General features: G+C 50.1%; 1 protein-coding gene across 5 annotated transcripts in view; it reads right to left on the bottom strand.

The window, feature by feature from the left end:
* Positions 1 to 12919, bottom strand: part of LOC122543374 (cytoplasmic dynein 1 intermediate chain 2-like) — a 57660-nt gene extending 44741 nt beyond the window's left edge. For 2 of the 5 annotated variants that reach the window (XM_087985603.1, XM_087985606.1), the window contains exons 1-3: positions 12713 to 12919; positions 5361 to 5478; positions 1020 to 1137 (exon numbers count right to left, since the gene is read on the bottom strand). In XM_087985603.1, coding sequence (XP_087841729.1) covers positions 1020 to 1137; positions 5361 to 5468 — 226 coding nt within the window. In that variant the 5' untranslated portion in view covers positions 5469 to 5478; positions 12713 to 12919. Of the gene's footprint in view, positions 1 to 1019; positions 1138 to 5360; positions 5479 to 9183; positions 9245 to 12712 lie in introns of all 5 variants that reach the window. The other 3 variants (XM_087985604.1, XM_087985605.1, XM_087985607.1) reach the window with 3 other exon arrangements.
* Positions 12920 to 24582: the final 11663 nt, after the last annotated feature.

The raw sequence follows: 24582 nt of genomic DNA, 5'->3' as shown, positions 1-24582 counted from the left end.
CCCTGCCTTTTTTCTTCCTCCCCTCTTGTGTAGCATACCCACCCATGGTGCCATGAAGTTGGCTGCCATTGTGCAAGGATAAGCAGTCATCTCCCCCAATAGTATCCAAAATAGTATATCGGTTAGGAAGGGGAATGGCCACAGGGGCTCTGCACAATCTGCCTTCCTCTCATCTAACCCATGCCTCATTTGTTCAAACTTTAACTTTTCTGACCAGTCCGCCAAGTGGGACCTTGTCAAAAGCCTTACTAAACTGCAAGTAGTTATCTGCACTGTCTTCATTGACTCTCCTTGTTACTGTTCAAAAAAAGTCCATCAAGTTAGCCAGACAATTTTTCTTCAACAAGTTCATGCTATTTTTGATGCTTTTGGGCCTCACCAAATGACAATTTATAGTGTCTAAGAATGTTTCCAGTTATTTGTTCACCATCTGACCTGTAATGATAAAGACTTTTCCATCTTCCCTTCTTAAACAACAAAACACTGTTACAGTCCACTGGCATCATGCCAGGTACCAGAGAGGATTAGAAAATGATAGTCAGAGCCTCTACTCGTTCTATTTTGCTTGCTTGAGCAGCTCAGTATACATTTCATTGTGGCCTGACCATTTGTTTGGCTCCAAAACTGCTAAATGCCGTAACATTTCCCCTTAATTTGTTTTTCAAACTTTTTAATTATTCTAAAGTATCTTTGGACGTCTCCATATCAATATTTTCACAAGTGTAACTACAACAGAAAAGATGCTGTATTTGATCCTGAAACAAAGCAAACACCCAGTGCTGAAAATTAGTGGTGTGCCTGTGATCTGAGGGCCCTTAAAAACTGTCATTTCTGTTCTACTGAAAAGCTATTTCTTCCATATTCCCAGAGGGATAATGCGGCAGAAAGAATAACAACCGAACAGAAAACATTGTTCTGGTCAACCAAACTGAATAAATTTTGCTGTTGGTAACCACGTAAAGACATTATTTCAATCTATCAGTTATAATGAGAACTTGAGCTTCCAATTTTAGACTCACCCATGGAAGGCTCCGTAGTTATTCCAATGCTCTGAAGTAGTGCCTCAGTCTCTTTACGCTTTCTCTCAAGATCCAGCTCATCCTGTGAAGCAGAAGTCGTCTCTTTCTTGAAGTCACCCTGAAAGCAGTTTCACAGGATTCACTGCTGGAGGTTTTTATTGTATCTCACAAACAGATACACATATCCTGCACTAGACTTCATCTGGAGTCAAAGCCAGGAAAGATGTAACTTTTTTCCAAACCGGAAATCATTTTATCAACAGCACTGCATTTTACTTACAATACTAAATTAAATGCACACATAAAAAATTTAAATTGTATCTTAGTTGTCTCTCGAGAAAACTCCTCACTCTGCACATGGCAAACTCCTTAATTGGAAAACTGGAAAATTAAACAACTTACATCTTTTGTCAGAGATTGCAAAAGAAGTAACTCCAAATGGTACAGCGTTGTGGTTGATGTTTTAACATTCAAGTTTAATGTTACTTTTACAAACATATATTGAAGGTAAACAAACATCAACAGTAAATTGGAGGCAAGTCACTTAACCTTGATGACAGAGACTTCACCAGTTGGGTCTGTCCATGGTTGCTTTTACCTGTGCGTTGGAATACATCCTCAGAGCTTGGCTTTCAGACTGTTTTATATAAGTCTGGAAGACACCAATGGAGTCACTCCTGTCATGAAGCAGTTGAGACATTTGTGGAGAACAGAGTCAACTGTTTCCAGGACAAGCGAGCACATCACAAAGCCAGTACCTTCATCCATCCCTTGGACACAGAGCATTTGCTTTTTTTGCTGAGTAGTTATCCATAAAAATGATGAGAATCAATCTTAATCACTATCAATATGAAATAGATTGGCTGTTAACTGGTTCTCACTTGTCATCCTATTTCTCCATTCACAAATAAATCCAACACTCAAACCTTTGCTAAATGAGACTTCCACAAAGGATTTCAAATCCTCCCTCAGATACAAAATGTGACTCATAAGGCCTTTAATTACAATGAGAGAATCTCTTTTCCCTGTAATCCTGGCCTTAATTTTCTTGATCAATACTGGATGTAGTTCCTGGCTCAGAGTAAAAGATTTACCACACTCATACACACAATGTGCAATACAGATAGGATGATGTTCATGAAAGATGAGCACCATTCTCCCAGTTACCACCATCACCTGATAAAACTGAAATGTAGCTTTGAATCTAAAAAAAATTTTGATTGAAGTATATTTTCTCACATTCCCACGAAATCATCCACATATTTTACATGAAGTCACTGCACATACAAGTCTACATTCACACCAATAGCCTGCGAAGCTAGTCCTCAAGTTTCCTGTCATACAGTCATATAATCATACAGCATGGAAACAGACCCCAAGGTCCAACCAGGCAATATTGAACATAATCCCAAACTAAGCTCGTCCCACTGCCTGCTCATGGCCCATATCCCTCCAAATATTTCCAATTCATGTCCTTATCCAAATGTCTTTTAAACGTCATAACTGTACCTGCATCCAACACTTCTTCAGGAAGTTCATTCCACACCTTCCCCTCAGTTTCTTTCAGTTTATGCTCATGTTGCTTATCCTATTGTTACGACATGGGGTAAACTCTCCTGCTTAATTTAAAATCAACAACACAGCAAAGATTTATCCCGTGCAGTAATCTGTAAAGATTCGAGTGGCCAACAACTATTTAAAGTAAAAATTAACAACTTTATTTCTTAAAGTACAACAGAGAATAATTAACCAGTAACTATTTACCATTCCTTAATCTAACCTATCTGTTACCTTCCCTTCTATAATACTAGTCCGATAAAACTCCCAATTAAGATTTACAAAACCACCCTTATTTCAAAACCAGGCAGCTTTTGTTCTTCTATTCGGATCCTCCTGGGTCTCCTCCTCTTCTTCTTAGGAATTTCTGTGTCACAGGTTACTGATCGAAAAGGTACTTTTAAGAGAGCTATTTTTTCAAGTAGTTTGTTTACATGCTGGGCTTGGCAATTCTCCTCCACTGCCTCATCTGCTGCATCAGTCATGTCTTTGTGACATATAGACATGACAAGTCTTACATAACCCCGACTGGCCTTCCACATTCTATGCTCTATAAACTGGAGGTTCTCCACAACTCTGTTACCAGTCTTAGATTGTACCAAATCCCGTTCACCTGTCAACCCCTTTGCTTGCTGACCTTCATTGATTTTTGGTTAACAAACACCTTAATTTTATAATTAAAATCTCTCTACTGCTGCAACCTCTTCCAATCCCAGAATTCACTGCGATCTCTGCACTCCTCTAAATCCATCTTTTGAGCAGCTACCATTGGTGGCTGGGCCTCAATCTCTGGAATTCCTTTTCTTAATCTCTCCGTTTTCACCTCATTGGCTTTAAAGGAGCATCTGAAAGGAGGAGACAATCCCTAACCAAATTTTTGGCCTGCTGCCCTTATATCTGATTGTGTGGCTTGGTGTCTAATTTTGTTTTATAATGCTCCTGTCAGGTGGATGGAGGTGTTTTCTTATGTTAAAGATGCTATTTAAATGCAAACGGTTGTAATTTGTTTGCCCAATTGCATACTTGTTTGGAATCCTTCTGAAAACCGTTGGCTACATTATTTGTCTTTCCTGTACTCTCTACACCAATGCTGTCCCCAAACATAAGAAACTCGCACACTGGTTGCCTACGTGCCAGATATAAAGAATTGTCAAAGCCTTTAATAGTCCAACAGCATTGGTTTGCAGCACATTACCAAAATATTAATTGCAATGAAGGAAGAGCTTTTCCACAAATTTTAACAGTTCTCACTCTCCACAAAATGCAAACACTTCTATTTTCCCTCCTTAAGGGTAGTTACTTACACTCAAATTTTACACACCAACCTCAAACTTGAACCGCAATAGGCAGACTGAACCCACTAGATTTGACTGTGCAAGAAAAAAGGGAAATCACTCCCTCATTGTAGAATCAGAGCACAGGAAGCAGCCATTGATAATGTTACAACTAAATGAGGAATGAATTGGTTCCACTCTTTTTAAGCTGCTCTTTTGACTGCAACAAAGATCTTCAATTCTTTCCAGCATACAGACATATCACACTCCAATCAAAACTTGTTCACAACTGGACAAGCATCACAAATCAAGAGAAGAGCAATTTTGCTACTTACCAAACTAGAGGAAAAAAAAGTAATAAAACACATCAAATACACTAACATTGGCATCACGTTTAAAACGGGGAGAGTGTCCAATCCAAAAAGAAAGATCAAGAATATACAGTTTAAAAAGTCCATGGAACCTTTGAGCTGTTAAGTTTTAACCTGAGACTACAGTTGTTCGACTGATGACATGTATCCTTAGCAGTAGTAAAATCTGTAGATATATTTGAGTTCTTGGTGTCTGCTTGCTTTATCCTTCCAAATGGTAGAGGTCATGGATTTAGGTAGAGGCAAATTCGCAGGAGTCCCAGAGGATCAAAGGGCTGCTCTTTTATTAGCGACAGAGGTGACTGGTGCCTGATAGCTCTAATGTGGAGGGTCACCATGCCTCAGGCAAGATGAGAGGTTGAGAAGGCACAACCTTTGTAGTAACCTGTCAGTCAGTCACAAGAATTGAACTCAAACTAACTGTCCAGCCAACTGAGCTAACCTACCAGTCATCATTGCAGTTACATGCTTTTTCAAACTCGATCTTTTCCCCAACTTCTTTAGCTAACCATGGATGGCAGGTCTTCTATTTAGAATTTTCCTTTCTAGCAGGAATACACGTTGTGCATTATGAAATAGCCCTTTAATTGTTTACTACTGCTTCTCTATTGATCTGCTAGTCGAGCCTATTTCACTGAGCTCAGCTTTCATGACCACATAGTTGTCCTTAAATTTAAAAATACTAATCCAAGACCCAGTCTTCTCCCTTTCAAACTGGATATAAATTTCAATCATAATGTGGTCACTGCTGCCTAGATTTGCCCTTACTCCGAGGTCAGGAATTAATCCTAGCACATTATGCAATACCAAATTTAATATAAGGTACTTTCTGGCTGATTCCAGAACGTGCTGCACAAAGAAACTATCTTAAAAGCATTCTATGATCCCCTCATTCCAGGCTATTCTTGGCAATCTGATGTTTCCACTTCTTAATACAGATTAAAAACACTCATCATTATTGTGTCCCTTTCTCACAAGGCATCCTTCACACAGATTGCAAAGATGCTTTGGAAATGCATCAAGGTAATAGAAGATAGCTCTAACGTGTGTCTGGCCTGAGCAGAATATTACTCTCTCCAACTTTATTGAGGGTATTCTCAAACATAAACGGCACTGCTTTGGTTAATATGCAGACTCACATCCTTTCTTTTCTTCTCCTCCTCTTTTCTCTTCTTTTCTTCTCTGATCTGTGCTAACCGTAGCTTTTTGCGCTCCAGCTCAGCTTTGAGTTCACTCTTGTCTGCCATGGTAGAGCACCTGAAATAGAAAGAAATGGTCTCAGCGAGATAAAAAAAAATCAAAGTTTTCTCTACGTCAAACTCTGGTGAGGTTTGTGGTCTTGGCAGACAATTGCAAAGACAACAACGTACATTTCCCCACGTGGCCACCACTGGTGCACCACATGCATCATCCTGGTGGCAACACTGATCTTTATGTCGAATGAACATAAAGATACAATCAAGTTACTAAAAACCTATGTCTGAGCCCAGCAAGTCTCGAGTGTTGAACACAACTTCATCCTTGCAGTTGTGCTACGTATTGTGTAATAATTACCAGATTAACTGTTTCTTGTGATGCTGATTGAGGGATATTAGCCAGGACACCCTTCCCAGTCTTAAATTCCTGTCATCTCTCGGTTCCTCTTGTACTAGTCTTTTCTCTTCCTTAGAAGGGAAGCAGAGAAACTAGTAAATGTTTCCACAAGCTGTTGTGGTTTCAATGGCACAGTTTCATCCTTTCAATGCCTACAGCATTAAGGTGACATCTTCATGCTCCCCACAAAGGCCTTGCCCAGGTTCCATGATGTAACTCCCTCCTGTCTAAGGTAAGACAGCCTACAGGATTTAGTCATTTTGACATGGTAGAAAGAATGTATATTTCTACAATACATTTCATGGCCTTATGGTGTCCCCAAAGTGCTTTACAGGCAATGACATTAATTTCAAATTGTAGATAAATAATTTTTGTTCAAAAGGTATTAAGGGAAATGGACCAAAGGCAGGTATATGGAATCAGGCTACAGATCAGCCATGACCTCAGTGAATGCCAGAACAGGCTTGAGAGGCTGAACAGCCTACTCCTATTCCTACGACATATTTTTGAAGTGGAATCACTGTTGTAATTTGGAAATACAACAGCCAAATTGCAGTCTGTGTAATAACTACCAGATCATCTGTTTCTTGTGATGCTGATTGAGGGATATTAGCCAGGACACCTGTCCCAGTCTTAAACTCCTCTGTTTTCTCTCTGTTCCTCATGCACACGTCTTTCCTCTTCCATTTTTGCAAAAATTAAGTTTTCAAACATGTCCTAAGAGATGGTTGAGGCCGTCACAGAGTTTCAAGGGACTTCCTCAAGGTTGCCCATGATCACTGTATTTGTGCGTGGTTGTGTGTATCTTGTGCCTGTGGGGTGAGTGAGTCAAGTTCAAACAATCCAGCAGCAAACCTTTTGTATAGGAAACGAAAGGTAGGTTTGTTTTTCACACTCTTGCATTGCTGTGAAGGTTTTGAAAGAAATTATGCCACGCGCACACACTATTTACAGACAAAGATTATTAAAGCAATACTGAGAAACACCAAATCAAGGTCAGTCTTGATTGTTCTATGCGGGCCTTTAAAGTTCAAATGTCATATTGTCTGAAGTAAAAGCTTGGAGATTGCAGAAATGGCTCAGCAGCAATGAGAGCTACCACTGCTGACTTACTGGAGTTGCTTTCACAGGTAAGGGTATAAGAGAAAGAGGGTTGCTGGTTCTGTGATTTGATAGGTGTGGTATTTTCAGCTGCTTAAGTAATCAGAGCAAACCACCACCTGGAAGTCTTCCACTCTGAAATAACTCCATAGAGGTCAGTATTCTGTCACCAAATCACCCTTTATTAACATATGGGAAGTCCCCGACACTGACCCAGCTCCCTCCGAGCCAGCTCTTAGTGAGCAGAAGCTCTGACACTCCTGTTTATATCTGTCTGCCAGGGCTCCCTGACTGGACAGGTTAACAGCCCTGGTCCACCCAGGTCCACCTGGCTGACCTCATTACTATTGCCTTCACTCAAGTGGTGTTCCCCAAGCTCAGATTGGCGAGGGTGTCCACTTCCATTGGAATACCCTGCAAATCATTTGCTCCACTTGCCACATTCTCCAATGATAAAGCCAGTTGTCGTGCCTGGATGAAGTCCAGTTGAGCTTCAGCTAGTAGACGCTCTTACATGGTTACATCACAAATCCTATATATCAAATGGTCTCTCAGTATCTCATTAAGGGTTAAACGAAAGTTACATGCTTCTGCCAGTCACTGTAACCTAGTCACAAATCCCAATAAGGATTCCCCTGGTTCACAAATTGCTGAGTAAAATTAACAGCCTCTCAGAATTAGAGGTGGCTTAGATCTTAATATTACTTAACTAAGTCCACCAAAGGTTTTAGTGTCTGGTGCCTCCGGGAAGGTTAGGCTCCTAATAACTGAAAAAGCTGCAGGTCCACAAGCTGTCAGGAGAATTACTCGTTGCTTTTCATCTGCCCAGAAAAAAATAACACATTCTTTCCACATACTGGGCCCAGTCTTCGATGGCAGGATAGAATGTGTCGAGCTTGCCAGAAATGTTTACACCAACACAACGACAATTGCTGTGAGTGAATCTCTTCAGGAGCATGCTTTTCTCTCTTTGCCACTGAAATAACTCCACGGAGGCCAGGATCCTGTCACCAAGTCACCCTTTATTTACACATGGGAAGTCACTGACACCTATCCAGCTCCCTCAGAGTGAGCAGAACCTCTGACACTCCTGTTCATATGTCAGCCAAGGCTCCCTGATTGAACCAGATTAACAGCCCCAATCAGAGAAGTCATTCTAGGAGACCCACCTGGTATACCTCGTTACAATCATCACACATTCCGCACCCCCCTCTCTCTCTGTCTGTCTGTCTGTCTTCCCCCAGATTTGTAACTCTGTCTCTGAAGAGGTTGTCTCTGATTGATATTTATTTCATTTCACAGCCTGTCCTGCCTTTTCCATGTTTTGCCATTCAAGCAAAGACTGTGACTGCATCCTGAGACCTCTAATAAAATGCTGAATCATGTTCTAAATAAGCAAAATGCTATTCACATTTAACAATCTGAAGTCTTTTTTTTTAAAAATCAGTTCTGAAGAATCCTGTTTGAGTTGAAAGGTTAGCTGTTTCTCTCTCTACAGATGGTGCCACGCTTGCTTAGTTTCTCCAGCAACTTCAGTTTCCATTTCTTGTCTACAGCATCCACAACATTTTATTTGCTTTTATTTCCTTTTAACAGGATCCTGGGAAGCTCAGGCTCTTAACTTATAAATTAAGGGCTTTGTGCATGATATAAATACATCTACAGTAGATGACTGATCTTATTTGTATATAGGCAATGCTCAGTGAATTTCATTGATCTTTTGTTATCATAAGTCTGAGTGTGTTTTCTTGATGCCGCTTTGGAACTGAACACAGTCAGAATCCACAAAGAGAAGTCAGTGATCTGTAGAACCAAGTTTGAAAACTGCCTTGTGTCAAAAACACAATTTCATTTTCACGATAATGGACTGTGGACTAAATTGGGAAAAGGACCATTTTACAAAGAACAGAGGAATTGACTAAGAAAATTGATATATTTTCAAAAATAAGTCACTCAAAATCGTGTTTACACTGCCATGCAAGCAGTGGGGGAAGATGTAAATAAGCAGCACAGCACTCGGGCTTCGGCAAAAAGACAGACTGCGATGGCAACAGGAAGTTGATTGGCTTCTGGAGTTATAACTAGTCCTGAATGCCAAAGGGAGCTTGTATTGTAAATGACAAAATGAGAAGCCTGAGGTCGGAACACTGCGCTGTCAGAAGGTCACACTGAGGGAGTGCCGGCTCTGAGGGAATGCCTCACTGTCAGAGGGTCAGTATGAAGATCTGGACGCCCCCACTGTTCTGTGATTGGTCAATAAGCACTCACAATCAGTCTGGTTCTTTAAGACTTCATTCTTTATTTCTTCATACGGCCAGGTACAGATCGTCTGGAAACACAGAAGTTATACATTTCCATATTCCTCAGAGGAGCTGTGCACATAGCTTAAAACAAAGACATTTTTATACTTTTCTTAAAGAAAGGTACAGAACTCTATCGCTAGTACATTCAGACAATTACCAATCAATACACGATACTACTTTATTTGACAGCTACTGGGTCCAATGATATTTCCTGGGAACCAACTTTGATTTCCAACAGTCAGGCCACCCTTATCTCACTAACCGAGCCATTGCACCTGCATCTAAAGGTCAGTTAGGATGGCCAGGAATGACTTATCTAGTCATTTCTATGCAGTAAAGGGAGCATTGTTTGTTAATCTCTGTTGAAGCAGACTGTGGTTAGTCGATTATGCAGCTACAGCAGAATTAGCAGTTAGTAACTTAAAAGATATTTTATGCAGCTTTAGCAGAATTGTCAATTTGCAGCCTAGAAGCCAGTTTGTATGTTATTTGCATCGAGAAACCATTTTATAGCAATCTAAGTTATGAAGAACATCTGTTAAGCGGTTGTTCCTGACAACAACTAGTTAGCTCAGCCCGCATTCAGGTTTCAGATTCTCAAGGGCTGAGGGAGCGCCGCACTGTCGGAGGGTCAGCGCTGAGAGAGCGCCGCACTGTCGGAGGGTCAATGCTGAGGGAGCGCCGCAGTGTCGGAGGGTCAGCGCTGAGAGTGTGCCGCACTGTCGGAGGGTCAGTACTGAGGGAGTGCCGCACTGTCGGAGGGTCAGCGCCGCATTGTCGGAGGGTCAGCGCTGAGGGAGCGCCGCACTGTCGGAGGGTCAGCGCTGAGGGAGCGCCGCACTGTCGGAGGGTCAGTACTGAGGGAGTGCCGCACTGTCGGAGGGTCAGTACTGAGGGGGTGCTGCACTGTCGGAGGGTCAGTACTGAGGGGGTGCTGCATCTTTGGAGGGTCAGTACTGAGGGGGCGCCGCACTGTCGGAGGGTCAGCGCTGAGGGGGCGCCGCACTGTCGGAGGGTCAGTGCTGAGGGAGCGCCGCACTGTCGGAGGGTCAGTGCTGAGGGAGCGCCGCACTGTCGGAGGGTCAGTGCTGAGGGAGCGCCGCACTGTCGGAGGGTCAGTGCTGAGGGAGCGCCGCACTGTCGGAGGGTCAGCGCTGAGGGAGCGTCGCACAGTCGGAGGGTCAGTAGTGAGGGAGTGCCGCACAGTCGGAGGGTCAGCGCTGAGGGAGCGCCGCACTGTCGGAGGGTCAGCGCTGAGGGAGCGCCGCACTGTCGGAGGGTCAGCGCTGAGGGAGCGTCGCACAGTCGGAGGGTCAGTAGTGAGGGAGTGCCGCACAGTCGGAGGGTCAGCGCTGAGGGAGCGCCGCACTGTCGGAGGGTCAGTGCTGAGGGAGCGCCGCACTGTCGGAGGGTCAGCGCTGAGGGAGCGTCGCACAGTCGGAGGGTCAGTAGTGAGGGAGTGCCGCACAGTCGGAGGGTCAGCGCTGAGGGAGCGCCGCACTGTCGGAGGGTCAGCGCTGAGGGAGCGCCGCACTGTCGGAGGGTCAGTACTGAGGGAGTGCCGCACTGTCGGAGGGTCAGCGCCGCACTGTCGGAGGGTCAGCGCTGAGGGAGCGCCGCACTGTCGGAGGGTCAGCGCTGAGGGAGCGCCGCACTGTCGGAGGGTCAGCGCTGAGGGAGCGCCGCACTGTCGGAGGGACAGTACTGAGGGGGTGCTGCACTGTCGGAGGGTCAGTACTGAGGGGGTGCTGCATCTTTGGAGGGTCAGTACTGAGGGGGCGCCGCACTGTCGGAGGGTCAGTGCTGAGGGAGCGCCGCACTGTCGGAGGGTCAGTGCTGAGGGAGCGCCGCACTGTCAGAGGGTCAGTGCTGAGGGAGTGTGGCACTGTCGGAGGGTCAGTGCTGAGGGAGCGCCGCACTGTCGGAGGGTCAGCGCTGAGGGAGCGCCGCACAGTCGGAGGGTCAGCGCTGAGGGAGCGCCGCACTGTCGGAGGGTCAGTACTGAGGGGGTGCCGCACTGTCGGAGGATCAGTACTGAGGGGGTGCCGCACTGTCGGAGGATCAGTACTGAGGGGGTGCCGCACTGTTGGAGGGTCAGCGCTGAGGGAGTGCCGCACTGTCGGAGGGTCAGTACTGAGGGAGAGCCGCACTGTTGGAGGGTCAGTACTGAGGGGGTTGCGCACTGTCGGAGGATCAGTACTGAGGGGGTGCTGCACTGTCGGAGGATCAGTGCTGAGGGAGTGCTGCACTGTCGGACGGTCAGTACTGAGGGAGTGCTGCACTGTCAGAGGGTCAGTACTGAGGGAGTGCCGCACTGTCGGAGGTTCAGTACTGAGGGAGTGCCGCACTGTCGGACGGTCAGTACTGAGGGAGTGCCGCACTGTCAGAGGGTCAGTACTGAGGGAGTGCCGCACTGTCAGAGGGTCAGTGCTGAGGGAGTGCCGCACTGTCAGAGGGTCAGTACTGAGGGGGTGCTGCACTGTCGGAGGATCAGTGCTGAGGGAGTGCTGCACTGTCGGAGGGTCAGTGCTGAGGGAGTGCCGCACTGTCGGACGGTCAGTACTGAGGGAGTGCCGCACTGTCAGAGGGTCAGTGCTGAGGGAGTGCCGCACTGTCAGAGGGTCAGTACTGAGGGGGTGCTGCACTGTCGGAGGGTCAGTGCTGAGGGAGTGCCGCACTGTCAGAGGGTCAGTACTGAGGGAGCGCCGCACTGTCGGAGGGTCAGTACTGAGGGGGTGCTGCACTGTCGGAGGGTCAGTGCTGAGGGAGTGCCGCACTGTCAGAGGGTCAGTACTGAGGGGGTGCTGCACTGTCAGAGGGTCAGTACTGAGGGAGTGCCGCACTGTCAGAGGGTCAGTACTGAGGGAGTGCCGCACTGTCGGACGGTCAGTACTGAGGGAGTGCCGCACTGTCAGAGGGTCAGTACTGAGGGAGTGCCGCACTGTCGGACGGTCAGTACTGAGGGAGTGCCGCACTGTCAGAGGGTCAGTACTGAGGGAGTGCCGCACTGTCAGAGGGTCAGTACTGAGGGAGTGCCACACTGTCGGAGGGTCAGTGCTGAGGGAGTGCCGCACCGTCAGAGGGTCAGTGCTGAGGGAGTGCCGCACTGTCGGACGGTCAGTACTGAGGGAGTGCCGCACTGTCAGAGGGTCAGTACTGAGGGGGCGCCGCATTGTCGCAGGGTCAAAGAGTCTGCATTTTAAGGTTTCCGAGGTAAATTGGACGAACGTTATCTCAGGTTAGCTGTCAGAATGTGGTTTGAGAAAAAGAACAGAGGGATGTGGAGGATGTTGTTTTGTGAGAGGAATCCCGATTGCAGGCCTGGGACCGAGCAACGCAAAACCCGCACCTTGTGAGGCCCACTCCGTCCGGCCGCATCCTCAACCACTCCCTACCGCCATTCCGGGAAAATGAAAATAACTCAAGCATGTCCATCACACAACAAAACAAAAACCGCCAGAGTAAAAAGCGCTGTCGCTTGGAGCATTCCTTACCCGAAAAAACAGACAACACGGACAAGTTGAAAACAGAGAAGAGAGTCAAAAGCTTCCGAAACCGGGTGAACAGCCGGCAGGAGCACGGTGATGTCATCCAATATGGGGACAAGAAGGGGGAGGTACCAAAGGAGAGGATAATGAGGGAGGAGGATGGAGGAAAAGGAGGGGGAGGTACCAAAGGAGAGGATAATGAGGGAGGAGGATGGAGGAAAAGGAGGGGGAGGTACCAAAGGAGAGGATAATGAGGGAGGAGGATGGAGGAAAAGGAGGGGGAGGTACCAAAGGAGAGGATAATGAGGGAGGAGGATGGAGGAAAAGGAGGGGGAGGTACCAAAGGAGAGGATAATGAGGGAGGAGGATGGAGGAAAAGGAGGGGGAGGTACCAAAGGAGAGGATGATGAGGGAGGAGGATGGAGGAAAAGGAGGTGGTGGTACCAAAGGAGAGGATAATGAGGGAGGAGGATGGAGGAAAAGGAGGGGGAGGTACCAAAGGAGAGGATGATGAGGGAGGAGGATGGAGGAAAAGGAGGTGGTGGTACCAAAGGAGAGGATGATGAGGGAGGCGGATGGAGGAAAAGGAGAGGGAGGTACCAAAGGAGAGGATAATGAGGGAGGAGGATGGAGGAAAAGGAGGGGGAGGTACCAAAGGAGAGGATAATGAGGGAGGAGGATGGAGGAAAAGGAGGGGGAGGTACCAAAGGAGAGGATAATGAGGGAGGAGGATGGAGGAAAAGGAGGGGGAGGTACCAAAGGAGAGGATAATGAGGGAGGAGGATGGAGGAAAAGGAGGGGGAGGTACCAAAGGAGAGGATGATGAGGGAGGAGGATGGAGGAAAAGGAGGTGGTGGTACCAAAGGAGAGGATGATGAGGGAGGCGGATGGAGGAAAAGGAGAGGGAGGTACCAAAGGAGAGGATAATGAGGGAGGAGGATGGAGGAAAAGGAGGGGGAGGTACCAAAGGAGAGGATAATGAGGGAGGAGGATGGAGGAAAAGGAGGGGGAGGTACCAAAGGAGAGGATAATGAGGGAGGAGGATGGAGGAAAAGGAGGGGGAGGTACCAAAGGAGAGGATGATGAGGGAGGAGGATGGAGGAAAAGGAGGTGGTGGTACCAAAGGAGAGGATAATGAGGGAGGAGGATGGAGGAAAAGGAGGGGGAGGTACCAAAGGAGAGGATGATGAGGGAGGAGGATGGAGGAAAAGGAGGTGGTGGTACCAAAGGAGAGGATGATGAGGGAGGCGGATGGAGGAAAAGGAGAGGGAGGTACCAAAGGAGAGGATAATGAGGGAGGAGGATGGAGGAAAAGGAGGGGGAGGTACCAAAGGAGAGGATAATGAGGGAGGAGGATGGAGGAAAAGGAGGGGGAGGTACCAAAGGAGAGGATAATGAGGGAGGAGGATGGAGGAAAAGGAGGGGGAGGTACCAAAGGAGAGGATAATGAGGGAGGAGGATGGAGGAAAAGGAGGGGGAGGTACCAAAGGAGAGGATGATGAGGGAGGAGGATGGAGGAAAAAGAGGGGGAGGTACCAAAGGAGAGGATAATGAGGGAGGAGGATGGAGGAAAAGGAGGGGGAGGTACCAAAGGAGAGGATAATGAGGGAGGAGGATGGAGGAAAAGGAGGGGGAGGTACCAAAGGAGAGGATGATGAGGGAGGAGGATGGAGGAAAAGGAGGGTGAGGTACCAAAGGAGAGGATGATGAGGGAGGAGGATGGAGGAAAAGGAGGGGGAGGTACCAAAGGAGAGGATAATGAGGGAGGAGGATGGAGGAAAAGGAGGGGGAGGTACCAAAGGAGAGGATAATGAGGGAGGAGGATGGAGGAAAAGGAGGGGGAGGTACCAAAGGAGAGGATGATGAGGGAGGAGGATGGAGGAAAAGGAGGTGGTGGTACCAAAGGAGAGGATAATGAGGGAGGAGGATGGAGGAAAAGGAGGGGGAGGTACCAAAGGAGAGGATGATGAGGGAGGAGGATGGAGGAAAAGGAGGTGGTGGTACCAAAGGAGAGGATGATGAGGGAGGCGGATGGAGGAAAAGGAGAGGGAGGTACCAAAGGAGAGGATAATGAGGGAGGAGGATGGAGGAAAAGGAGGGGGAGGTACCAAAGGAGAGGATAATGAGGGAGGAGGATGGAGGAAAAGGAGGGGGTGGTACCAAAGGAGAGGATAATGAGGGAGGAGGATGGAGGAAAAGGAGGGGGAGGTACCAAAGGAGAGGATAATGAGGGAGGAGGATGGAGGAAAAGGAGGGGGAGGTACCAAAGGAGAGGATGATGAGGGAGGAGGATGGAGGAAAAGGAGGGTGAGGTACCAAAGGAGAGGATGATGAGGGAGGAGGATGGAGGAAAAGGAGGGGGAGGTACCAAAGGAGAGGATAATGAGGGAGGAGGATGGAGGAAAAGGAGGGGGAGGTACCAAAGGAGAGGATAATGAGGGAGGAGGATGGAGGAAAAGGAGGGGGAGGTACCAAAGGAGAGGATAATGAGGGAGGAGGATGGAGGAAAAGGAGGGGGAGGTACCAAAGGAGAGGATAATGAGGGAGGAGGATGGAGGAAAAGGAGGGGGAGGTACCAAAGGAGAGGATGATGAGGGAGGAGGATGGAGGAAAAGGAGGAGGAGGTACCAAATGAGAGGATGATGAGGGAGGAGGATGGAGGAAAAGGAGGGGGAGGTACCAAAGGAGAGGATGATGAGGGAGGAGGATGGAGGAAAAGGAGAGGGAGGTACCAAAGGAGAGGATGATGAGGGAGGAGGATGGAGGAAAAGGAGGGGGAGGTACCAAAGGAGAGGATAATGAGGAAGGAGGATGGAGGAAAAGGAGGGTGAGGTACCAGTGTAGAGGTTAATGAGGGAGGAGGATGGAGGAAAAGGAGGGGGAGGTACCAAAGGAGAGGATAATGAGGGAGGAGGATGGAGGAAAAGGAGGGGGAGGTACCAAAGGAGAGGATAATGAGGGAGGAGGATGGAGGAAAAGGAGGGGGAGGTACCAAAAGAGAGGATGATGAGGGAGGAGGATGGAGGAAAAGGAGGGGGAGGTACCAAAGGAGAGGATGATGAGGGAGGAGGATGGAGGAAAAGGAGGGGGAGGTACCAAAGGAGAGGATGATAAGGGAGGAGGATGGAGGAAAAGGAGGGGGAGGTACCAAAGGAGAGGATAATGAGGGAGGAGGATGGAGGAAAAGGAGGGGGAGGTACCAAAGGAGAGTATAATGAGGGAGGAGGATGGAGGAAAAGGAGGGGGAGGTACCAAAAGAGAGGATGATGAGGGAGGAGGATGGAGGAAAAGGAGGGGGAGGTACCAAAGGAGAGGATGATAAGGGAGGAGGATGGAGGAAAAGGAGGGGGAGGTACCAAAGGAGAGGATAATGAGGGAGGAGGATGGAGGAAAAGGAGGGGGAGGTACCAAAGGAGAGTATAATGAGGGAGGAGGATGGAGGAAAAGGAGGGGAGGTACCAAAGGAGAGGATAATGAGGGAGGAGGATGGAGGAAAAGGAGGGGGAGGTACCAAAGTAGAGGATAATGAAGGAGGAGGATGGAGGAAAAGGAGGGGAGGTACTCGGTGGGGTGGATAATGTGGGAGGAGGACGGAGGAAAAGGAGGGTGAGATACTCAGGGGGTGGATAATGCGTGAGGACAACGGAGGAAAAGGAGGTACTTGGGCAGAGTTTAATGAGGGAGGAGGACAGAGGAAAAGGAGGGGGCGGTACCCGGGGGTGCATAATGAGGGAGTAGGACGGAGGATAAGGCGGGGGAGGTACTCAGGGAGAGGATACTGAGGGAGGAGGAGGAAGGAAAAGGTGGGGGTGGTACCTAGGGGGTTGATAATGATGGCGGATGGAGGAAAAGGAGGGAGATATATCCAGGGAGTGGATAATGAGGGAGGATAACAGAGGAAAAGGAGGGGGAGGTACTCAGGGAGAGGATAATGAAGGAGGAGAACGGAGGAAATGGAGGAGGAGGTGCCAAAGGAGAGGATAATGAGGGAGGAGGATGGTGGAAAAGGAGGGGGAGGTACCAAAGGAGAGGATAATGAGGGAGGAGGATGGAGAGGAGAGGGAAGTACTCAGGGATTGGATAGTGAGGGAGGTGGATGGAGGAAAAGGAGAAGGAGGTACCCAGGGGCATATAATGTGGGTGAAGGATGGAGGGAAAGGAGGGGGAGGATAATGAGGGAGGAGGAGGAGGAAGGAAAAGGAGGGGGTCCTACTTGAGGAGAGGATAATGAGGGAGGAGGACGGAGGAAAAGGAGGGGGAGGTACCCAGGGGATGGATAATGATGGAGGAGGACGGAGGAAAAGGAGGGGGAGGTACCCAGGGGGTGGATAATGAGGGAGGATAAGGAGGATTGGATAATGAGGGAGGTGGTTGGAGGAAAAGGAGAGGGAGGTACGCAGGGGGTACCCGGGGGTGGATAATGAGGGAGTAGGACGGAGGAAATGGAGGGTGAGGATAATGAAGGAGGAGGAAGGAAGGAGGAAGGAAGAGGGGGTGCTACTTCAGAGAATAATGAGGGAGGAGGATGGAGGAAATGGAGGGGGAAGTACTCAGGGAGGATAATGAGGGAGGAGGAGGAGGAAGGAAAAGGAGGGGGTCCTACTTGAGGAGAGGATAATGAGGGAGGAGGATGGAGAAAAAGGAGGGGGAGGTACCCAGGGCGTGGATAATGAGGGAGGAGGATGGAGGAAAAGGAGGAGGAGGTACTTGGGGAGAGGATAATGAGGGAGGAGGATGGTGGGAAAGGAGGGTGAGGTACTCGGGGCGTGGATAATGAGGGAGGAGGATGGAGGAAAAGGAGGAGGAGGTACTTGGGGAGAGGATAATGATGGAGGAGGATGGTGGGAAAGGAGGGTGAGATACTCAGGGGGTGGATAATGCGTGAGGACAGCGGAGGAAAAGGAGGTACTTGGGCAGAGTTTAATGAGGGAGGAGGACAGAGGAAAAGGAGGGGGCGGTACCCGGGGGTGGATAATGAGGGAGTAGGACGGAGGATAAGGCGGGGGAGGTACTCAGGGAGAGGATACTGAGGGAGGAGGAGGAAGGAAAAGGCGGGGGTGGTACCTAGGGGGTTGATAATGATGGCGGATGGAGGAAAAGGAGGGAGATATATCCAGGGAGTGGATAATGAGGGAGGATAACAGAGGAAAAGGAGGGGGAGGTACTCGGGGGAGGATAATGAAGGAGGAGAACGGAGGAAAAGGAGGAGGAGGTACTTGGGGAGAGGATAATGAGGGAGGAGGATGGTGGGAAAGGTGGGTGAGGTACTCGGGGGTGGATAATGAGGGAGGAGGATGGAGGAAAAGGATGGGGGAGGTAGCCAGGGGTGGATAATGATGGAGGACGATGGAGGCAATGAAGGGGGAAATATCCAGGGAGGTTAATGAGGGACGAGGTTGGAGGAAAAGGAGGGGGAGTAACTTGGGGGAATGATAATGAGGGAGGAGGATGGAGGAAAAGGAGGGAGAGGTACTCGGGGGAGGGGAGAGGAGGGGAAGGTATCCAGGAAGGTTAATGAGGGACGAGGATTGAGGAAAAGGAGGGGGTGTAAGTTTAGGAAACGATAATGAGGGAGGAGGTTGGATGAAAAGAAGGGGGATGATAATATGGGAGGGGGTTCGAGGAAATGGAGGGGGAGGTACTCGGAGGGAGAGGAAAATGAGGGAGGAGGACGCAGGAAATGGAGGGTGAGGTACCCGGGGAGGATAATGAGGGAGGAGAATGGAGGAAATGGAGGGGGCGTTACTGGGGGAGAGGATAATGAGGGAGAAGGATGGCGGAAAAGGAGGGGGATTTACTCAGAGGGAGGATAACGAGGGAGGAGGACAGAGGAAAAGGAGGGGGAAGTACTTGAAGTGAGGATAATGAGGGAGGAGGACGGAACAAAAGGAGGGGGAGGTACCCAGGGGGTAGGTAATGAGGAAGGGGGACAGAGGAAAAGGAGGGGGAGGTACTCGGGGAGAGGATAATGAGGGAGGAGGACGGAGGAAAAGGAGGGAGAAGTACTAGGGGCGGGGGGTGGAGGATAATGAGGGAGGAAGATGGAAGAAATGGAGGCGTTGGTACTCGGTGGGGGGGGGAGAGGATAATGAGGGAGGAAGATCGGAGGAAAAGGAGGGGGAGGTACACAGGACGTGAATAAAGGGGGAGGAGGACGGAGGGAAAGGAATGGGAGGATAATGAGGGAGGAGGAGGAAAGAAAAGGAGGGGGAGCTACTCGGGAAGAGGATAATGAGGGAGAAGGACGGAGGAAAATGACGGCGAGGTACTCAGGGGAAGGATAATGAGGGAGGAGTACGGAGTAAATGGAGGGGGAGGTACTTGGGGGAAGAATAATGAGAGAGGAGAACGGAGGAAATGGAGGGTGAGGTACCCTGGGGCAGATAATGAGGGAGGAGGTTGAAGGAAAAGGGGGGGAGGAGGATAATGAGGGAGGACGACGGAGGAAAAGGAGGGGGAGAATATTGAGGGAGGAGAAGGAAGGAAAAGGAGGGGGAGGTACTTGGGGAGTGGTTAATGAGGGAGGAGGACGGAGGAATAGGAGAGGGAGGTATCTAGGGGGTGGATAATGAGGGAGGAGGAGGGAGGAAAAGGACGGGGGAGGTATCCAGGGAGGTTAATGAGGGACGAGGTTGGAGGAAAAGGAGGGGGAGTAACTCGGGGGGACGATAATGAGGGAGGAGGACAGAGGGAAAGGAGGGGGAGGTACTCGTGGGAAGGATAAGAAGGGAGGAGGATGGAGGAAATGGAGGGGGAGAAACCCACGGGTCAGGTAATGAGGGGGGAGGTTGGAGGAAAAGAAGGGGATGATAATGAGGGTCGAGGATGGAGGAAATGGAACGGGGAGATACGTGGAGGGAAGAAAATGAGGAAGGAGGATGGTGGAAAACGAGGGGGAAGTACCCAGGGGGCAGATAATGAGGGAGGACGATGGAGGAAAAGGAGGGGCAGGTACCCAGGGGAAGGATAATGAGGGAGGAGGACGTTGGGAAAGGAAGGAGTGGTCCCCAGGGGGAGAATAATGATGGATGAGGTTGGAGGAAAAGGAGTGGGAGTAACTCGGGGGAAGGATAATGAGGGAGGAGTACGGAGGGAATGGAGGAGGAGGTACCCAGGGGTTGGATAATGAGGGAGTAGGACAGAGGAAAAGGAGGTGGAGGTTCTCGGGGAGAGGATAATGAGGGAGGAAATGGAGGGGGAGGTACCCATGGGGCAGATAATGGGCAGATAATGAGGGAGGAGATTGGAGGAAAGCAAGGGGGATGATAATGAGGGAGGGGCATGGAGGAAATGGAGGGGGAGGTACTCGGAGGGAGAGGAAAATAAGAGGAGGAGGACGGAGGAAATAGAGGTGGAGGTACCCTGGGAGGATAATGAGGGAGGAGGATGGAGGAAATGGAGGAGGAGGTACTTGGGGAGAGAATAATGAGGGAGGAGGATGGAGGGAAAGGAGGGGGATTTACTCGGGGGGAGGATAATTAGGGAGGAGGACGGAAGAAAGGGAGGGTGAGGTACCCAGGGGATGGATAATGAAGAAGGGGGACAGAGGAAAAGGAGGGGAAGGTACTCGGGGAGAGGATAATGAGGGAGGAGGATGGAGGAAAAGGAGGGAGAAGTACTCGGGAGTGGGGAGGATAATGAGGGAGGAGGATGGAGGAAAAGGAGGGCAAAGTACTTGGGGTAGGATAATGAGTGAGGAGGACGGTGGAAAAGGATGGGGAGGTACACCGGGGGGTAATAATGAGGGAGGAGGAGCATAATGAGGATTGAGGATGGAGGAAAAGCAGTGGAAGGTACCCGGAGGAGGGTAATGAGGGAGGAGAACGGAGGAAAAGGAGGGGGAGGTACTCGGGGGAGGATAATGAGGGAGCAGGAAGGAGGAAATGGAGGGGTAGAAACCCAGGGGGTGGATAATGAGGAAGGAGGTTGGAGGAATTGGAGGGGGATGATAATTTGGGAGGAGGACGGAGGAAAAGGAGGGGGAGGTACCCAGGGGATAGATAATTAGGGAGGAGGATGGAGGAAAAGGAGGGGGAGTTACTCGGGGAGAGGATAATGAGGGAGGAGGACGGAGGAAAAGGAGGGGGAGGTACACAGGACGTGGATAAAGTGGGAGGATGACAGAGTGAAAGGACGGTGAGGATAATGAGGGAGGAGGAGGAAGGAAATGTAGGGGGAGGTACACGGGGAGAGGATAATGAGGGAGGAGGATGGAGGAAAATGACGGAGAGGTACCCAGGGGAAGGATAATGAGGGAGGAGGAATTGAGTAAATGGAGGGGAAGTTACTCGGGGGGCGGGGGGCGGTAGAATAATGAGGGAGGAGAATGGAGGAAATGAAGGGGGTGGTATCCAGGGGGTGGATAATGAGGGAGGGGGACGGAGGGAATGGAGGGGGAGGTACCTAGGGGGTGGATAATGAGGGAGTAGGATAGAGGAAAAGGAGGGGAAGGATAATGAGGGAGGAGGAGGAAGGAAAAGGAGGGGGAGCTACTTGAGAGGATAATGCGGGAAGAGGATGGAGGAAATGGAGGGGGAGGTACCCGGGTGGTGGATAATGAGGGAGGAGGATGGAGTAAATGGAGGGGAAGGTATTCCGGGGGAGAATAATGAGGAAAGAGGACGGAGGAAATGGAGGGTGACGTAACTCGGGGGTGGATAATGAGGAAAGAGGACCGAGGAAATGGAGGGGGAGTAACTCGGCGGAATGATAATGAGGGAGGAGGATGGAGAGAATGTAGTGGGAGGTACCCAGGGAGTGGATAATGAGGGAGGAGGGTGGAGGAAAAGGAGGGGGTGGTACCCAGGGGATGGATAATGAGGGAGGAGGATGGAGGAAAAGGAGGGGGAGGTACCCAGGGGGAGGTTAAAGTGGGAGCAGGACTGAGGTAAAGGAAGGGGATGTGCCTGGGGAGTGGATAATGTGGGAGGAGGACACAGGAATAGGGGGGTGAGGTTCCTAGGGGGTTGATAATGAGGGAGGAGGACAGTGGAAAAGAAGGGGGAGGTAGCCGGGGTGTGGATAATGAGGCAGGAGGATGAAGGAAAAGGAGGGCGTGGTACCCAGGGAGTAGATAATGAGGCAGGAGGAGGAAAGAAAAGGAGGGGGAGCTATTTGAGGAGAGGATACTGAGGGAGGAGGAGGAAGGAAAAGGCGGGTGTGGTACCCAGGGGGTTGATAATGATGGTGGATGGAGGAAAAGAAGGGAGATGTACCCAGGGGGTGGATAATGAGGGAAGATGACAGAGGAAAAGGAGGGGGAGGTACTCGAGAGAGGATAATGAGGGAGGAGGACGGAGGAAAAGGAGGGGGAGGTACTTGGGGTGGAAAATGAGGGAGGAGGATGGAGGAAAAGGAGGCTGAGGTACCCAGGGGAAGGATAATGAGGGAGGAGGACGGAGGAAAAGGAGGGTGAGGTACCCAGGGGGAGGATAATGAGGGAGGAGGATGGTGGAAAACGAGGTGGAAGTACCCAGGGGGCAGATAATGAGGGAGGACGACGGAGGAAAAGGAGTGGGAGGTATCCAGGGGGTGGATAATGAGAGACGAGGTTGGAGGAAAAGGAGGGGGAGTAACTCAGTGAGAGCATAATGAGGGAGGAGGAGGAAGGAAAAGGAGGGGCAGGTACCCAGGGAGTGGATAATGAGGGAGGAAGACGGAGGGAAAGGAGGTGGAGGTACTCGGGAAGAGGATAATGAGGGAAGAAGATGGAGGAAAAGGAGGGGGAGGTACTTGGGAAGAGGATAATGAGGGAGGAGGATGGAGGGAAAGGGGGATTTACTTGGAGGGAGAATAATGAGGGAGGAGCACGGAAGAAAAGGAGGGGGAGGTACCCAGGGGATGGATAATGAGGAAGGGGGACAGAGGAAAAGGAGGGGGAGGTATTCTGGGGAGATAATAAGTGAGGAGGACGGAGGAAAAGGATGGGGAGATACACCGGGGGGAGAATAATGAGGGAGGAGGAGCATAATGAGGATTGAGGATGGAGGAAAAGCAGTGGAAGGTACCCGGAGGAGGATAATGAGGGAGGAAGATGGAGGAAATGGAGGGGGATGTACACAGGACGTGGATAAAGGGGGAGGAGGACGGAGGGAAAGGAATGGGAGGATAATGAGGGAGGAGGAGGAAAGAAAAGGAAGGGGAGCTACTCTGGGAGAGGATAATGAGGGGAGGAGAATGGAGTAAATGGAGGGGGAGGTACTCGGGGGGAGAATAATGAGAGAGGAGGACGGAAGAAATGGAGGGTGAGGTATCCCGGGGGCAGATAATGAGGGAGGAAGTTGGAGGAAAAGGGGGGGTAGGATAATGAGGGAGGACGACGGAGGAGAAGGAGGGGGAGAATATTGAGGGAGGAGGAGGAAGGAAAAGGAGTGGGAGATACTTGGGGAGTGGATAATCAGGGAGGAGGATGGAGGAATAGGAGGGGGGAGGTACCTAGGGGGTGGATAATGAGGGAGGAGGATGGAGGAAAAGGAGGGGGGTACTCAGGGGCTGGATAATGAGGGCGGAGGAGAGAGAAAAAGGAGAAGGAGGTACATAGGGAATGGATAATGTGGGAGGAGGATGGAGGAAAAGGAGTGGGTGGTACACGGGGGTTGAAAATGAGGGAGGAGGACGGAGGGAATGGAGGGAGAGGTACCCAGGGGATGGATAGTGAGGGAGTAGGATGGAGGAAAAGGAGGGGGAGGTATCTGGGGGGGGGTATAATGAGGGAGGAGGGCAGCGGAAATGGAGGGGGAGGTACTCTGAGGAGGATAATGAGGGAGGAGAATGGAGGAAATGGCAGGGTGAGGATGATGAGGGAGGAGAATGGAGCAAATGGAGGGGGAGGTACTCGGGGGAGGATAATGAGGGAGGAGAATGGAGGAAATGAAGGGGGAGGTACTCGGGGGAGGATAATGAGGGAGGAGAATGGAGGAAATGGAGGGGGAGGTACTCTGAGGAGGATAATGAGGGAGGAGGACGGAGGAAATGGCAGGGTGAGGATGATGAGGGAGGAGAATGGAGCAAATGGAGGGGGAGGTACTCGGGGAGGATAATGAGGGAGGAGGACAGAGGAAATGGAGGGGGAGGTACTCTGGCGGGTGGATAATGAGGGAGGAGGTTGGAGGAAAAGGAAGGGGAGGATAATGAGGGAGGAGGACAGAGGAAATGGAGGGGGAGGTATGCACGGGGCAGGTAATGAGGGAGGAGGTTGGAGTAAATGGAGGGTGAGGTACCGGGGGGTGGGGGGCGGATAATGAGGGAGGAGGTTGGAGGAATAGGAGAGGGAGGTACTCTTGGGTTGGATAATGAGGGAGGAGGATGGAGGAATAGGAGGGGGAGGTACCTAGGGGGTGGATAATGAGGGAGGAGGACGGAGGAAAAGGAGGGGGGTACTCAGGGGGTGGATAATCAGGGCGGAGGAGAGAGGAAAAGGAGAAGGAGGTACATAGGGAGTGGATAATGTGGGAGGAGGATGGAGGAAAAGAAGGGGGTGATACACGGGGGTTGAAAATGAGGGAGGAGGACGGAGGGAATGGAGGGAGAGGTACCCAGGGGATGGATAATGGGGGAGTAGGACGGAAGAAATGGAGGGGGAGGTAATGAGGGAGGAGGACAGAGGAGGTAACCAGGGGTGGATAATATTTTAAATTAGATTACTTCCAGTGTGGAAACAGGCCCTTCGGCCCAACAAGTCCACACCGACCCACCGAAGTGCAACCCACCCAGACCCATTCCCCTACATTTACCCCTTCACCTAACACTACGGGCAATTTAGCATGGCCAATTCACCTAACCTGCACATTTTTGAACTGTGGGAGGAAACCCCACACAGACATGGGGAGAAGGTGCAAACTCCACAGTCAGTCACCTGAGGCTGGAATTGAACCTGG

Source organism: Chiloscyllium plagiosum, unplaced genomic scaffold (genome assembly GCF_037043375.1).
Source record: "Chiloscyllium plagiosum isolate Xiang-an unplaced genomic scaffold, Cpla_swu_hap1 HiC_scaffold_53X, whole genome shotgun sequence".
Classification (NCBI taxonomy): Eukaryota; Metazoa; Chordata; class Chondrichthyes; order Orectolobiformes; family Hemiscylliidae; genus Chiloscyllium; species Chiloscyllium plagiosum.
The sequence above is the reverse complement of the archived record's forward strand: the minus strand, read 5'-3'. Positions and strand labels throughout refer to the sequence as shown.